The following is a 16,495-nucleotide window of genomic DNA, read 5'->3' as shown; positions in this document are numbered from 1 at the left end:
GGAGTAGAAAATAAAAAGCCAAGGGGATAAAGTAGCTAAAAGATAGGATAAAACTTTGGTTTTTGGCTTGGGTGACCAGAAATACTTTGCACTAGGACAGGAAACGAAGGTAAGGTTGTAGCAAGGGGAACATTGATAGGAAAGGCATTCTAGAAATGGGGTGCCACCACAGAGAAAGCACTGTCAGTAGTTACTTCGTGCCTCAAATCTGCGGGGGGGGGAGAAGATGTTCACTGGTGGGCTGGCCTGAGGGGTAGGGGGGGGGGCAGTCAAACTCTTTAAGCCTGAAAGATAAGAATGGCACCCAGAAGATGACAGACTGTGTAGACTTTGCTTTGGGCTGCACTGTAAATTGGGCTACAAATTAAATAGAAAAGTGATTTTATAGATCTCAGAAAGAAAAATTAAAAGGAGATCTGTTTCAGTCACTCTCCTACTTCGCTATTCCTTGATGTGTCGGTAACCTTATAGGTAAGAGGCCATTGTTCCTTTTAAATTTCATTTATTTCTGTCCTACTTTCTCCATGGTGAACACACAAAATAGCCTCTTCCCTTCTTTGATTTTTTTCCTCACTGTGAGGAAAGTTAAGCAGAGAGACTGACTGGCCAAAGACCACCTGCTGAGCTCCCACTACACCATTGGGGGTGGGCTGGGAAGGAGAGAAGGGCCCCATCCCATGGATAGCCCAGCCTAGCCTGATCTCATCAGACCTCAGAAGCTAAGCAGGGTCATTCCTGGATAACATTTGAATCATAGAATCATAGAGTTGGAAGGGGCCATACAGGCCATCTAGTCCAACCCCCTGCTCAACGCAGGATCAGCCCTAAGCATCCTAAAGCATCCAAGAAAAGTGTGTATCCAACCTTTGCTTGAAGACTGCCAGTGAGGGGGAGATCACCACCTCCTTAGGCAGCCTATTCCATTGCTGAACTGTGAAAATTTTTTTCCTGATATCTAGCCTATATTGTTGTACTTGAAGTTTAAACCCATTACTGCGTGTCCTCTCCTCTGCAGCCAACAGAAACAGCATTCTGCCCTCCTCCAAGTGACAACCTTTCAAATACTTAAAGAGGGCTATCATGTCCCCTCTCAACCTCCTTTTCTCCAGGCTGAACATTCCCAAGTCCCTCAACCTATCTTCATAGGGCTTGGTCCCTTGGCCCCAGATCATCCTCGTTGCTCTCCTCTGTACCCTTTCAATTTTATCTACGTCCTTCTTGAAGTGAGGATGGGAGACCTCCAAGGAATATGTCTCCTGCCTTGAAAACGCACACAGGAGGGCCGTAAGTCAGTTATGGCTTGACAGCATTTTCTAGCACTGCACCCCAAGGCTGCCTCAGCGCCCGTCCCCCAGGGGACAGGACAAAGAGCACTCTGTGAGAAAGAAGGGGCCATGGCACCCGCCCTGCCTGCCCAGCCATCCATGCACCACCAAGTCTTGGCCAGGTCAGGCTGAGTCTTTGGTGTGCATGATTTGGCTAGGCTAGTGTCTTTCCCCAAAGGCAGCCATTCTCAACAGTGTTACATGGCCCCCCGGAGGCCCTGGAGCATTTGAAGGGGCTCGGACTGAAAAATGTGAGAAGAGGAGCTGAAAGGTTTTTTGGAAACCCCTGGTAACTGAACCGATGAAATACCCTGTCATGTATGATGTAAAAAAAGCTCTCTGTGGGAGCTTTTGGCATTTTGCAACGCCTGTAAGACGGAGCCAGGTTGAGGCCAGCACACCAGGGAAGAGCTGACCCTCCCCCCCCCCGGATAATTTTTAGGCAGGTTATTCTCATCGACCCCATGCCCTCCCTTGCTGGATAGTGGGCGAGTTTATTTAGTTATATTTAGTCTGCCACTTCTGGATATCCTGGAAATTGTAGTTTTAGGGGAATTTTACTGGTGTATTTTATTGGGGTTTTTATATATGTTGTAATCCACCACGGACCACTGGGAGCGGCGAGCTAGAAATCTAAATATAATAATTATTATTAATTGCTAGAAATGATGTAATCTGTTCCTTTGTGTGTTAACTGTGTGAATTAACACATTCAAGATGAAGAAATGAACACCCATGCTTCTCTTGGTGGAATGTTCAAGAGATCTCGCATCTATCTAAGACAAGTTACGTTGTGCAGAGTTAGCTTAGGCCCTTTTTAAGCCCACCTCACTGCCCAGGCAGCCAGCCTATTGCTGGGGCCCTGGAACCTGAGAAGAGCCCCTAAGGTTGAGAACGAATGACCTAAAGCAGAGGTAGTCAACCTGTGGTCCTCCAGATGTCCATGGACTACAATTCCCATGAGCCCCTGCCAGCTGGCAGGGGCTCATGGGAATTGTAGTCCATGAACATCTGGAGGACCACAGGTTGACTACGCCTGACCTAAAGGACTCATCAGAGCTGGGCAGTGCTTTTGCCATGGCACGTGTGATTCCGTGAGGCAGTGCTTTCCGCATATGTGGCCCCACCAGACTGAGCAGCGGCTTTGCCCTGGACAACACGGCTGGGTGGCACTTTCCTCACGCTGTGCCCAAAGCGACTGGGCTGGACAGCACCCTCCTTCCCACTGGAAGGAAGGAAGGAAGGAAGGAAGGAAGGAAGGAAGGAAGGAAGGAAGGAAGGAAGGAAGGAAGGAAGGAAGGCCACTGGCCCTTCGGGAAAGGTCCAATGGCCATAATGGCCAGCCTGCCCTTCCGCGGCAACACACAGCCTCTGGACATGAGGCACTTTCAGAAAGGGGAAAGAGCGATGGTGGTGAGGGGAGTGTGTCAGGCTCCCCCTCAGTCCCGCTGCCTCTCCTAGAGGGCAGCCTCCCAGGCCTGGTCAGGGAAAGTTTCTGGGGCAAAGAGGTGGGGTTGGGGGAGCACAAAGGCACGAAGACTTACTTCTGCTGGTACTCTTTGATGAGTCGCTTGGCCTTGCTGTACTTCCGCTCCAGGGTCTGGTACTGAGCCTGGGTCTCTTTCAAGTGCTCGTCCACAGCCTGGCACAAGTTCTGGGCCTCCATCCAGTAGCCCTCCAGCTTCTCCATCCGCTCCTTGTTCTCCTCCACGCTTTGCTCCAGCTGGGCTTTCTCCAGGCGCCAGCGGGCTTTCTCCTGCTCAATAGACTGCAGCTGCGGCACAAGACAGAGGTTGAGGCTTCCTGGACCACACAAGAGTCCTCCTGGGCCAGCATCCTCCTTCCCGCCGTGGCCAGCCTGATGCTTCCCAGCTGATAACAAGCAGGGAGTAAAGGCCACATTCTTCCCTTCGAGTTCAAAGATACGCTACCTCTGAACATGGAGGCTCCTCTGAGCTGCCATGCCCTCATGGAGGACCATATCCTACAGGAATATTTCTAATCCCCTTCTAAAGCCTCTTAGCTAATACCTATGAATAAGTCACAGCAATGTATACAAAAGAGATAGCTTTTATACCCCACTTTTCACTACCTGAAGGAGTCTCAAAGAAGCTTACAATTGCCTTCTCTTCCTTTCTCAACAGTGGGGCTGAGAGAGCTCTGTCAGAACTGCTCTGTGAGAACAGCTCTAGCAGAACTATGATTGGCTGCATGTAGAGGAGTGGGGAATCAAACCCGGCTCTCCAGGTTAGAGGCCACTGCTTTTAACCATTAAACAATGCTGGTCCAGGAAGAGAGTCACAGAAAAAGATGTTTCCTTGGGGTTGCCCTGCCCATTTTGCAAATATTGGATAATGCACTTTCAATGTGCTTTTGCAGCTGGATTCTCCTGTGCAGAAGAGGAAAGTCTACTTTTAAAGTGCCTTGAAAGTGTATTAGCTAATGTGTGGGGAGCTGGATAGCCCAGGCAAGCCTGATCTCATCAGATTTGGAAGCTAAGCAGGGTTGACCATGGCTAGTATTTGGAAGGGAGACCATCAAGGAGCACCAGGGTCATGACGTGGGGGCAGGCAGTGGCAAGCCACCTCTGGATGCCTCTTGCCCAGCGACCTGACAGTATCTCCTGGCTGGATAAACAAATCCATACTCCTTGGGCTTGTTCTGAATCTACTAAGCATCCGTTTCCTCAGGCGACTCCCCAACGGCTAGAATTATGTAAGAGGGAGGGAAACAAAGATCTCCTGATCTAGTTTTTCCAAACCACATATACTTTTGTAAATCTTTACCCTGCCCCTTCTTAGTTGCCTCGAAAATAAAACAACCACTAAACACTCCCAAACTCCGTAGCCTTTTCTCACTGAAACGGGACACAAAGGAGAAATGCAAGGGAATGGCTAAGTCATGGGGAGAACTAAGGCACCTTCATATTTTATTTATAGTCAGCCATGCTGGATCTATCCCAAAGATAAATATGAGCGGCTGGGAAGCGGGCCATGGCTCCATAGAGAGTATTTGCTGGGTGTGGTTCAAGTCCTGGCATCTCCCATCCAAAGGGCTGGGTAGGAGGCGATGTAAAAGACCTCTATCTGAGACAGTGGGGAGCAGCTGCCAGTGAGAGCAGATGAAGGATCTGATGTAGTCTAAGGCAGGGGTAGTCAACCTGTGGTCCTCCAGATGTCCATGGACTCCAGTTCCCATGAGCCCCTGCCAGCAAATGCTGGCAGGGGCTCATGGGAATTGGAGTCCATGGACATCTGGAGGACCACAGGTTGACTACCCCTGGTCTAAGGGACTGCCTGTGTGAATACATCCTTTGGAGAATGCTGTGGTCGGCTTGGGCCAACCGACAGGCTACCCCTACCCACAAAGAAGTGCTGCTGGCCTTGAGCAGGGCCAGGGTCTTGTCGGCCCCGGTCCACGCATGGTAGGATGAGCTCCTGAAGAACATCAGGGCCTTGACAAAGCTAACACAGTTCCACGGGTCCTGCAAGAGGGAGCTCTTCCGCCAGGCATATGGTTGAGGTCAGTATGCCCGGAAGACCAGGGCATCTTATGGGCCTCCCTGACCAGGTAGGATCTCCTCCTACATCTCTCTGTCATGGCAAAAATTCTGAACTTAACGTTAGCTTTTAATAATTTAAAACTATATATTTAGTGGTTTTTATTATGATGTATTTTCTTATAGTGTTGTATGCCAACCTGAGATGGCAGGTTCAAGAGGGGTAGCCTATAAATTTAAATAACAAATAAATGAATGAATATACCACAACGGATACTAAAAATCCCAGCTATTAAAAGTCAATTCAAAGAAGAACAGCTTTATTACTGGAAAGCACTCTCAGTCATCGATTTTGGCTAGCTTCCAGGGGCAGAGGAGGGAGTTTCATGGCTGCCAGTGTAGAACTCCTCCCGCCCCCCAGAATTCCCCCCTGACCAAACTTTTCTCCTTACCTTTCTTTTCAGCTGCTGTATTTCAGCCTCGGTCACAGCGTGTTTGATCTGGAGCTGCAAGGGAGAGAAAGAGAGAAGAAAATAAGAGATCTTGTCCATATGAGACACTGGAATGCAAATGGCAGAAGCTGAGCTTCCTTTGAATGGTTGAGGATCACAATTGAGAAATACATGAATCATAAAGCGGGGGTCATCATAGGACACCCAAAGAGATGAGCTGGTGGCTGTGGTGTGTTGGTGTGGGGTTTGTGAGTGTAATTTTTTTTGGGGGGGGGGGGACTGGCCAAGGAGGAACCTCATGCACATGGGCCAAAGCTGGCTTTCTGCCGAGTCCACTTTTCTATTTGGTACCCAAAGGGAAGTTACAGATGGACCTGACAGTTAGGCCTGTGCAGTAGGCCTCAAATGTTTCAACTCAACAACAACCTGTGTGGGAGGCCTTAAATGTTTCTTATCCACAGCAACCCTGTCCAAACTCCACAGCAGCCCTTTCTGCCTGGAGAGCTGATCTTTATAGCCTGCAGATGAGTTGTAATTCCAGGAGCTCTCCAGGCCCCACCTGGAGCTTGGCTACCCCTGGGTTAGAAATATTCCTGGAGGTGTGGAGGTGGGACTTCAAAATCATACAATGCCTCAGAGTCTGGCATTCAAAGTCGCCATTTTGGCCTGCAGAGCTGACCATTATAATCTAGAGATGAGCAGCAATCTAGAGAGGATGGCAGAGGCTTGCAGACTGCATTTGAGGTAGACTGGTGTGGGTGGGGCCCTCCTGGGCTATGGGCTTTGGCCAGCCCTTACCAGCAGCTGTTTGTATTTTGGGGCACAGACAGGCAGGCAGACAGACTAGCATCAGTCCTGCAAGTCTTGGAAAGTACAGGAAGTCTGTGGCCTAATTCACAAAAGAAGGGAAATGACATTGAACGCAGACTGGGAGGAATTGGTTGGCATGTAATCTCCCCCTAAGAAGAGTCTCCAGTCTGATTTTCCCTTCACATATCTGAAGACATGGCTCTGTAAAGCTCATCTGTAACCACTATGCCACAATTCCCAAAGGTCAGTCTTCTCCCACACTCAACGAAAATTGCACACCACAGGTTCTTGACAGCCATATCTCTACACCCATGCCCTCATTGCCACCATGCCACCACAACCTCCCACACAACACACACATTCAACCCCATGGCCTTACAGAGTGAACAACTCCCCCTTCCTCTTCCCACTGCCAAGCTCTAGTGCCTGTTATATTCCTGGATACAACGGGCTTTGATATAAAATGTTTAATATTTAGGACACTAAGGACCTTAATTGATTCTACGGACCAGAAGGCCAGATAAAATTCTTTGAGGCCTCTTATGTTTCTAAAGCAGGCCCTGGTCCAGATAAGCACTTCCAGTGTCCTTTAGGAGCCAGCCTTTCTCCAACGTATGCTGAGGTGTGACTGGACACTAAATATTAAACATTTTATATCATTGTATGTAAAGGAGCCTAAAGGTAAAGGTATCCCCTGTGCAAGCACCAGGTCATGTCTGACCCTTGGGGTGACGCCCTCCAGCGTTTTCATGGCAGACTCAATATGGGGTGGTTTTGCCATTCCCTTCCCTACTGTATGTTTAATATATCTTTTCCTTTATTTTATGTATGCTGTTCTATTTATGCCTGAGCATTGATAAAGGCAGCCATGCTGAACCATGTCTGGTCAGTGGAAGCATCAGTGTGAATATACACATGGATTTTAATGAGGCTATACTTGAAGCCTTGGATTTTTTAATTTTATTAAATTATAATATTCAATTTTATATCACGTTCTACCCTTGAGAACATTTTCCTTATTTTGACCCTTTTTCTTGGGGGGGGGGGAGAGTTCTTGACTTGGGTCAGGCTAATTTTCTCCTTGTTGTTGTGGTGGGCGTTCAGCTAGCACCAACAACCAGCCAAGACGTCGTGCAGAGAAAGGAGTGATCTAATTCTAAAAAGAGAAACGTGCTCCAATGAGGATGTTCCGATCAGGATGATTCCCTGGCCCTCTCCGAGGCAAAGGCCCGGCAGGAGTGGCGTTCCGTTTGATCACAGCTTTACCCCACAGTAAGAGGAGCCATTGCCCAGGGCCCAGCCACTATCGTGGTCCACTGCAGATGCAGGAGAGAAATGGGGACAAAGTGGGATTTGCATTCACATAAGAAGGTTAATTCAGGCAAACACGAGCAGGCAAGGCAGGATCAGTTCATGTGGGCCCAGCTGTGGTCCTCTCGTTCCTCTCTCCCTCTGGGTGGGGACCCATTTGTGACTGTGGCAGCTCAGTCCACCCAAACCAAGACCCCGTCCTGGCCACAGCCTATGGAGGCTTGGCCTCCATAGGAGGGGTACTCTTTGAGTTTGGAGGGGTACTCTTCTAGACACACCATATCCTTTCCCCTGAGCCTTTACAAAGGCATCACTTTAGAACTATTACTGAGGACTTCCACGTGCTGTTGATTGTGGGTTTTGCTTTGGCTGCTGACTGAGCACAGCACGAAGGTACCTTTCCTGGAGCATAATTTGCCACATCTTCCTCGTACCGGTAACCTGCACAACCAGGGGGTTTCTTTTTATTTGTTTGCCCAGTTAGGATTCTGAATCAGTCAGTGGAACTTTGATAGGCTGTACGTTTTTTTTAAATGTTGCTCTGGAAGAAACTGCCACCACAGCACAAGGATCGTAACTCTGTGCCTGAAGATCAGCAGGGGCGGCCATTCTGTCACTGGCTCCACCTCCTGCAGCAGGCATTTTGTGCCTGCACCCACCACACCGGATCGGATTTCTAAAGGTGTGCGCAGGGGGCCCCTAGGCGACGTGGTCGGAAGTAGGGAAAATTGTGCCGATGTGGGCATGACTGGGAAAGAACTGGACTGTCCTGTCTGCATACAGGTTCCCTCATCTTTGCTGCAATCTTTCTAACTAGATAAAATAAAGAGAGCAGGTTTTGGAAAGAAGGAGAAGAGTTGGTTCTTATATGCCACTTTCCCTACCCGAAGGAGGCTCAAAGCGGCTCACAGTCGCCTTCCTTTTCCTCTCCCCACAGCAGACACCCTGTGAGGTGGGTGAGGCTGAGAGAGCCCTGATACTACTGCTCAGTCAGAACAGCTTTCTCAGTGCTGTGGCGAGCCCAAGGTCACCCAGCTGGCTGCATGTGGAGGAGGAGCGGAGAATCAAACCCAGCTCACCAGATTAGAAGTCCACCCTCCTAAGCAGTACACCAAGCTGGCTCTTGCTGGGTGCTCCTAACCACTACACCGTTTGCATGAAAGCTAGGGGGAATGTCAGAAGGTGCCTGAGAGCATCACAATGTTCTGCATTCTTTAGCACCCATCTGGCTGAACACCCAGTGTGGAAGTGAGCGTGACGCCTGGGCAAAATTTAGCATATCATGCCAGCAACCAAGCATTATAATGGCCTCCTTGGAGGTGCTTGGAGGGAAGCTGTCTTGACATGACTTCCAGGGTAGACTGAATGTCTCTTCAGCAGTGTTAGTAGAAGCAGCAACACTTTCAGCGTTTAGCACTTTCCAATCTGCTGTGTGCAAACCTTTTGTACCTGGGTGCATTTTAATTGGTGCTTCTGAGCCGTGGAAGTGTGTGCTGGAGAGCTGAGGCCCCACAGAGAGTTTCCCCCATAACCTTCCTAAGGAAAAAGGAATACTGGCTCACACACTGCAGGACAGAACGGAGCAGACGCAAGGTCCATTTTTAGCACTGGCTGCATATTGCACGAAGCAGCCTCCAGTGAGCTGCCCGAAAGGGAATGGTCATCCCTCCTGGCAGGGGTGTAGTCTGGCAATTTTAGAAGGCTTGTGTCCCACCCCTCCTGCAACCTCTGCACAGCTGAGCTGAAAGGGGAGCTGCCTGCTCCCTCTGGTGAGCGATTCCATGCTCGGGGCTCTGCCTAGAAACACCGGTGTGTGTCTGCCGCTAGGGGTCAGCAAAGGCCCACTGCCTAAGCCAGGGAGGCCTGAGCACAGCTATGGGCTCTTCGCTACAGCAAGGTGCAGGCAGGCTCTTTTCTCATGTGAATTTTCCTCCTTCCTGCCTGAAAGTGCATAAGCTCTCCAATCCTCTTGTCTATCTTCACACATTAATTCCTGCTAAGAAGAGCCCAGATTAAAAAGCCCATCTACTCCAGCATCCTCTTTCCTATGGTCGCCTGCAGGAAGGCGCCCGGCCCTTCCCTGCTTTTCTGCATGAACCCAGTCCCCGGATCCAGTTCTTGCAAGAGCTCTGGATCTCAAGGAGCAGGCAATGGCCTTTCTCCCTCCCATGCAGTGCTGATCTCAAGAGCAAGCTGTAGATCCATCAGCCCAGTCAGAAGTTGCCTTTGGTGAAAGGAGCATTCCGACCTGCTGACAAGTGGCAAATTTACACGTTATGGAGGACACAGGTTGGATCTGCCTCCCCCCACTCTGCGTAACAGTCAGAAGAGATCAGCAGGTTCTTCTCCACTCCTGCCCATGTGGTGCCTGGTTTGGACGGAGACCAAACCAGGCACCATGAAGAGGAGGGATGTCACCCTTCTTGCCCAAACAATTTTCCATCTCCAAGTAAGGAAAACCTGAAGCACATGAGGTGGGGACCCCAAACCCATCTGTGTCCTCCTTAATGTGTGAATCTGTCAGTGGCCCACAGCATCTGGTGACAGCACCCTCTGAGCCAGAATGAAAGAGCTGATCAGCTGCCTGCCCAGAGGTTGCCTGGGCCTTGTCACACCCCCCTGAGCATCTGGGAGCCTCTGCACCACTCAATACATGCCAGGTTTACCTTTCAAATTATTATTATTTAAGAATCAATTTCTAGCCCTTGAGGAGCAACCTATGTATCTGACTTACCTCCTTAAATTTATGCACCAGCTTTTCTGGGTCCATCTCGACGGGAGACAGCATGTCCTCGTTTTCAGCCAGCTCAAAGACCTCAATGGCCATCTCACTGCTGGGGAACATGGGGCTCATCTCCTCATCTTCGTCCGTCGCATATTCACCCGTCTGCAAGTTGCAAGGCAGGGAAGCGTTATCATTTGGCACCGAAAGCAAAGGCTGCAGGGTACTAGACTGAGAACAGCAGCTCCGGGGATGAGAGCTTAAGATACGGGGAGAGGGACGTACGGGTGGGTGACTACTTCCTGTTTCCTCAGTAAACTATGTAACAATGGGAGATGGAGAAATTCCTTCCACGCCCAATCTTATGCATCTCTCACAAGTAACTGCCTTTCATTGCTTCTCCAGCCATCAGAAAACAGGAAGTGCAGCTTAATCATACTTCCTCTTGCCCGACATCACTGTAAAATCTGTAATCTTCACAGAAGCAGCATGCTCTGCTGCACTCAGCCGGGTTGGCAGCCCCGACCAGAGGCCTTAGGTCACTCATTGCTCCAGTACTGCAGACCTGTGGGGGCTCCTTGGTTCGGCATCATCCAGGACTGTCAGGAGCTGACCATGGACAGAAAGGACTGGAGGGGAGCTTGAAACAGTACAATACCTGCAAATAACAGCACACTGCCATGGCAAATCAGGGACCAGCTGTTCCAGAAAGACATATTTTCAGTTTGCAAGAACTGATTCAGGATATTGAGAAAATGATGGCCACTGAAAAAACCCCGACTGAGCTACTGCGGCTGCGTCAGGCTTTCCAGAAGAGGAAATTAATGAAACCTCGTGGTATCTTCAGAGGCTTAGGAAAATGTCTGAAGCAGAGGGAGGAGGAAAGCTACCAGATTCTTGGGACAGGGCTGATGTATTTTTGTTCAACTGTTGTTGTTGTTGTTATGTGCGAAGTCGTGTCCGACCCATCGCGACCCCATGGACAATGATCCTCCAGGCCTTCCTGTCCTCTACCATTCCCCGGAGTCCATTTAAGTTTGCACCTACTGCTTCAGTGACTCCATCCATCCACCTCATTCTCTGTCGTCCCCTTCTTCTTTTGCCCTCGATCTCTCCCAGCATTAGACTCTTCTCCAGGGAGTCCTTCCTTCTCATGGGGTGGCCAAAGTATATGAGTTTCATCTTCAGGGTCTGGCCTTCTAAGGAGCAGTCAGGGCTGATCTCCTCTAGGACTGACTGGTTTGTTCGCCTTGCAGTCCAAGGGACTCGCAAGAGTCTTCTCCAGCACCAGAGTTCAAAAGCCTCAATTCTTTGACGCTCGGCCTTCCTTATGGTCCAACTTTCAGAGCCATACATTGCAACTGGGAAGACCATAGCCTTGACTAAACGCACTTTTGTTGGCAGGGTGATGTCTCTGCTTTTTAGGATGCTGTCTAGATTTGCCATAGCTTTCCTCCCCAGGAGCAAGCGTCTTTTAATTTCTTTGCTGCAGTCCCCATCTGCAGTGATCTTGGAGCCCAGGAAAATAAAATCTGTCACTGTTCAACTGTACACTATATTTAATGCTTCTGTAATCTGCCATTTCCTCACGTGCATCATTTTAAGGGTGATATATGAAAAAAAGATTATACCACTGCAGTTGTCTTTTGTGGCATTTGTGATTCTATAACGGAGCAATGCAAAAGGCACAAAGAGGGGATGGCTTGGATTGGAACTAATGAAGCCTGAAAAGGGAAGTGGAAGAAGAGATGAAATGTGGGGGAAGAGAGGGAGGGATGTCCGCTTGGCCCCACCAGTGGGAAACCCCTCCCACTTACTTCTTCATCCTCCTCGGTGTATTGCGTATATCTTTGCTCCATCATTTCCCGTTGCCATCGCTCTTGTTCCAGGGTCTGTTGGATCAGCTGAGCCACCTCGCTCTGCTCTCCTGGCTTCTCCCTGCCGATCAGGAATCTAGGAATCACAAAAAGGGAGGAATGAAAACAATGGTCAGAATCCCCAAAAGACAGCTTAACATGCCAGAAGCTATATAAAGGAGGAGTGTAAACATGTCCTTTTTTTCCATTTCCCATTCATTTCAGTTTCTGAACATTTAATATATTTTAATTTTCCTTTATTATGTGTTTTTCAAAGAATTATATCCATTACTTGCTGCTTCTTGTTTCATTGAAACGCTTTCCCACTGGGGTGTAATCCTTGGAGATCCATCACTGGCTATTAACTGTAGATAGAACTTCCATATTTAAAGGCAGTATACCTCTGAATACTAGCAGTATGGGGGAAAGGGGCACGAACAATGGGAGGCTTTGGGTTTTGTTCCCTGTTTAAAGGCCCTGTGAGGGTATCTGGATAATTTTTTGTGTGAAACAGGACACTGAGATTGATAGACCATTGATCACAGCCAGCAGGACTGCCAACTTTCCAAATCAGGTAGGAAAGCAGCATCCCTTGTTTAAACTGGAAATTGAAACCCTGGCTGAAGTAGTACACAGAGGCAGACATAAATGATATTGGGCAGTTTAGCTCCCTTCATCCAGGCACCCAATCTTTGTTTAAAAACAGACCTTCCTCATTTCCCTCTTGAACCCCAATCCAGACCGCCAGGTAAAAGAATAACATGAGCATCCAAAACACAGTTACATCTTCCTAAAGCCATTGACTTCAATGGATTAGAAAGGCATTCGTCATCTTAGAATGGCACTGGAATAGCCAGATCTGACTTTTCACCAAGTGGGATTCATTTTTTAAAGTTTTTGAATTAGTGAGAGTAATTAAAAGGTATAATAAAAACATGCAAATGTAACATGCAAATGTATTATAAAGCCAGGCAGTTAAGTGCCCTGGGCTCCAAGCAATTCAGATCTAAATCTAGTAGAGCTTAGATTCTGCCTGCTGAATACATTTATATAGGTTGGCTTATATTTAAATATATTGTTTTATTAGCTGCAGAGAAAGAATACTTATTTATCGAATGGCACACAAAGGAAGCATATATGATATTATAATAATATAAAACATGCAGTCAAGTAGGTACAATGGTTATGCAGACAGATTGAGTAACCTACCTAAATACTACTATCTAAATTTTCAATCCATTCAAATGCGGCTGGAGAGAGTACAAAGAGTTCTGTGGCAGGTGGAAAATAGTTTGGTGGGCTGTACCACAATCACATTTGGAACCTGTTTTTTTGCCCCATTTAAATACAACTGACAAAGCTTGTTCGTATTGAATTAGCCATCTTCCATACTTTATGTGGCGAGTTAAATCCTGCTGGCCTCTTGGTGTTTACCAGGTTATGGATATCGGGTAGTACTGATTTAATTTGTGTTTGCAGCCATTCATTCCCTAGATTGAAATCTTGTGATTGCAGGATTTGAGCAGATCTTGCTGGTTGGGCTTCAGTCGGGACAGGCCCGTGTCAACCATGTCCTTGTAGCAGGGCAGCTCTGTTTTTAGTGACTTTTCTATATTCGTGAAGGAGATCAGCTTGCCTTTGGAGTTGTGAGGGAACAATGTGACACAATGTTGTTAGCCAATAGGTGGGAGTGGGTGTAATAAATCTGCGGATGGTTCTCATTATTGCAATGAGTTGGGCATCATGTTTGTGGACCTGGGGGCTGTTGAGCCATGTTGAAGCACCATATTCCACAGTACTACACAACAACCCCAATGCTGAGCATCTAAGTGTTGTAGCAGATGCACCCCAAGATGTAATACATAATTTTTGGGATATGTTGTTGTGTATGCATTTTCGTTGCTACATTGGTAAAATGGTGCTTATAACTCAAGGTCCTGTCCAGGGTAATGTCAATGCCTGGGACCAAGCCCTATGAGGAAAGGCAGAGGGACTTGGGAATGTTCAGCCTGGAGAAGAGGAGGTTGAGAGGGGACATGATAGCCCTCTTTAAGTATTTGAAAGGTTGTCACTTAGAGGAGGGCAGGGAAAGGTTCATTTTGGCAGCAGTAATGGTTTCAAATACATGGATAATGGTATCAGGGATAAAAATTTAACAGTCAGAGTAGTTCAGCAGTAGAATTGACTGCCAGAGGAGGTGGTGAGCTCCCCCTCACTGGCAGTCTTCAAGCAGCAGCTGGACAGATCCTTATCCGGGATGCTTTAAGCTTATCCTGCATTGAGCAGGGGGTTGAACTAGATGGCCTGGATGGCTCCTTCCAACTCTGTGATTCTATAATTCTAAGCAGTGGCTGGACAGATCCTTATCCTGGATGCTTTAGGCTGATGCTGCATGGAGCGGGGGATTGAACTAGATGGCCTGTGTGGCCCCTTCGAACTCTATGATTCCATTCCAAGTACTTGGGTGTATGGTTGTTGGTATGTCGGGTGCCATTAAGGTAGACATTCAGTTCCAACTTGTCATGATTGTTATTGAGGTGGAACGGGAGAATTCTGTTTTTCATGTACTTGGGATGAGCTGCCAGAGGAGGACGAAGAGGCTGTATGCTGAGAACAGAAGCTTCCATCTGAGTGAAAACCTGTCTTGGTCTTTCTGAGATATCACCTGGTACTGAGCCGTGTTTTCAAGCTGACAAGGCAGGTTCAAAAAAGAGGTCATGGCTGTACCACAAGTCCTGCCCTTCTTTCTCTCTTCTGGCTATAAGAATTCATCTAGGGGGAAAGGGTTTTTAACTGTATCTTTAATTACAAAAACCCTTTCTTAAAGCAGTCCCTAAAAAGAAATTCTAAAACAGAATTTCTTCCCTGGTTATTGGGCCCATTACATACCTGCAAATAATTTAACAGTTTAAAGTCCTGGCACCCTCTGTCTCTCTGCTTGCAAAGAGGAAGGGGGTGAAGCTGATGCAGCTGGAAGTTTACCAACTTTTCCACTTTAGGCCCAAATGTTTAATAAAGGCTTTCCCAACCAGGCTTTCATTAAACCTTAGGCTTTCTTGATGGCCCTGGAAAGGTTTCCAAAATTGGTGAGAATTAATTTTTAAAATTTGATAAATACTTATCGAGTGAGATATGATCATGTATGGTCATGTCAAATTGCTCCCCCCCCCAATTGTCTTGGAGAGGATGGGAAGGGAGGGGCCCTGAATGGGCATGTACACAGCTATGCTTTCTAACTGTATCATGCACGGTCACGCTACTTGTGGGGTTTCTCAAAACCTGTTTCAGGAGTTTCTCAATGGTCAGAAAGTTGAGAAAGGCATAGAATCATAATACTTGGAAGGGGTCATACAGGCCATCTAGTCCAACCTTCTGCTCAATGCAGGATTAGCCTAAAGCATCCAGGATAAATATCTGTCCAGCTGCTACTTGCAGACTGCCAGCGAGGGAGAACTCACCACCTCCTTAGCCAGTTGATTCAACTGTGATCCCCCCCACACACACACACACAATATCTAAGCCAATATCATTCTCCATGTAGTTTAAACCCATTACATCAGATAATCTTCTACTGCCAACAGGAATCTTTCCCTACCCTCCAAGAGACAGCCTTTCAAATATTTCAAGAGAGCAATCAGGTCCCCTCTCAAGGTCCTCCTCCCCAAAGCTGAACATTCCCAAGCCCCCCAGCCTGTCCTCCTAGGGCTTGGCCCCCAGGCCCTGGATCATCCTTGTTGCTCTCCTCTGAATCCTCTCAATTTTGCCCATGTCCGTAGGGTCTGACTAATGTGGCAGGTTTAATAGAAATCAAGCCTAAATTAAAATGACATGGGTTATATTAGCATACAGACAAAACAAAAACAAACACTACAGCAAGTATATTTATATATTTTATTTAAAAGGGGACAAAACTGACACCTTTATTAAAATGAGGGGACAACCGGATAATGTGAAAAAGGGTACTATCCCCTTCAAAAGGGTACGTATGACTGATTAATTGTATGTAATCCACCTTGAGTCCCTATGAGAAAGGTGGACTATATATAATGTACATTATAAATAAAAAATGCATCATTTGAGTTTACGGAATTTGGCTGTGTACTGTGATAAGAACAGGAGCGACTCTGAGCATGTGCAGAGCATGTTCCCTTCACTTCTGGATTACTACAGTCCACGTGGCGGGGCTTGCAGATGATTTGCCCAAAGGACTGCTAGCTGCCTATTCCAAAATTAAATATGCAGCATGAGTTCATGGTGGACCCCCCTTGCTCCTGGGCTTTCATAGCCCTGGATTCTCTTAAGCAGTGCTTAAAATGGGTCAAAGTGCCAGCTATAACTGATTACGAAAAACCTTTAATTGGTTAATGGGACCCTTCTCTGAAGGGGGAGCAGTTGTTGGTGAGCAGGGAGGAATCGAGTTGCCTAGCAACCCATTCTCATAGCTGGGAATAGAGAGCCACACAGACCTGAGAGTAGTGGGTTGGGTTCTAGCCTCACCCTATATATTCCGCAGGCCATTC

At 47.6% G+C, this 16,495-nt stretch overlaps 1 protein-coding gene across 1 annotated transcript in view; it reads right to left on the bottom strand.

Annotated features, from left to right (window-relative positions):
• Nucleotides 1-16,495, bottom strand: part of PPP1R9B (protein phosphatase 1 regulatory subunit 9B) — a 91,590-nt gene that overhangs the window by 9,668 nt on the left and 65,427 nt on the right. Inside the window, exons 5-8 of the mRNA XM_077314119.1 lie at nt 11,937-12,072; nt 10,132-10,284; nt 5,277-5,330; nt 2,870-3,099 (exon numbers count right to left, since the gene is read on the bottom strand). Of these exons, the coding sequence (XP_077170234.1) occupies nt 2,870-3,099; nt 5,277-5,330; nt 10,132-10,284; nt 11,937-12,072 (573 nt within the window). The remainder of the gene's footprint in view (nt 1-2,869; nt 3,100-5,276; nt 5,331-10,131; nt 10,285-11,936; nt 12,073-16,495) is intronic.

The sequence above is a fragment of the Paroedura picta genome, chromosome 16, assembly GCF_049243985.1.
Source record: "Paroedura picta isolate Pp20150507F chromosome 16, Ppicta_v3.0, whole genome shotgun sequence".
In the NCBI taxonomy this organism is placed as follows: domain Eukaryota; kingdom Metazoa; phylum Chordata; class Lepidosauria; order Squamata; family Gekkonidae; genus Paroedura; species Paroedura picta.
This window is presented reverse-complemented; position numbering and strand designations above follow the sequence as displayed.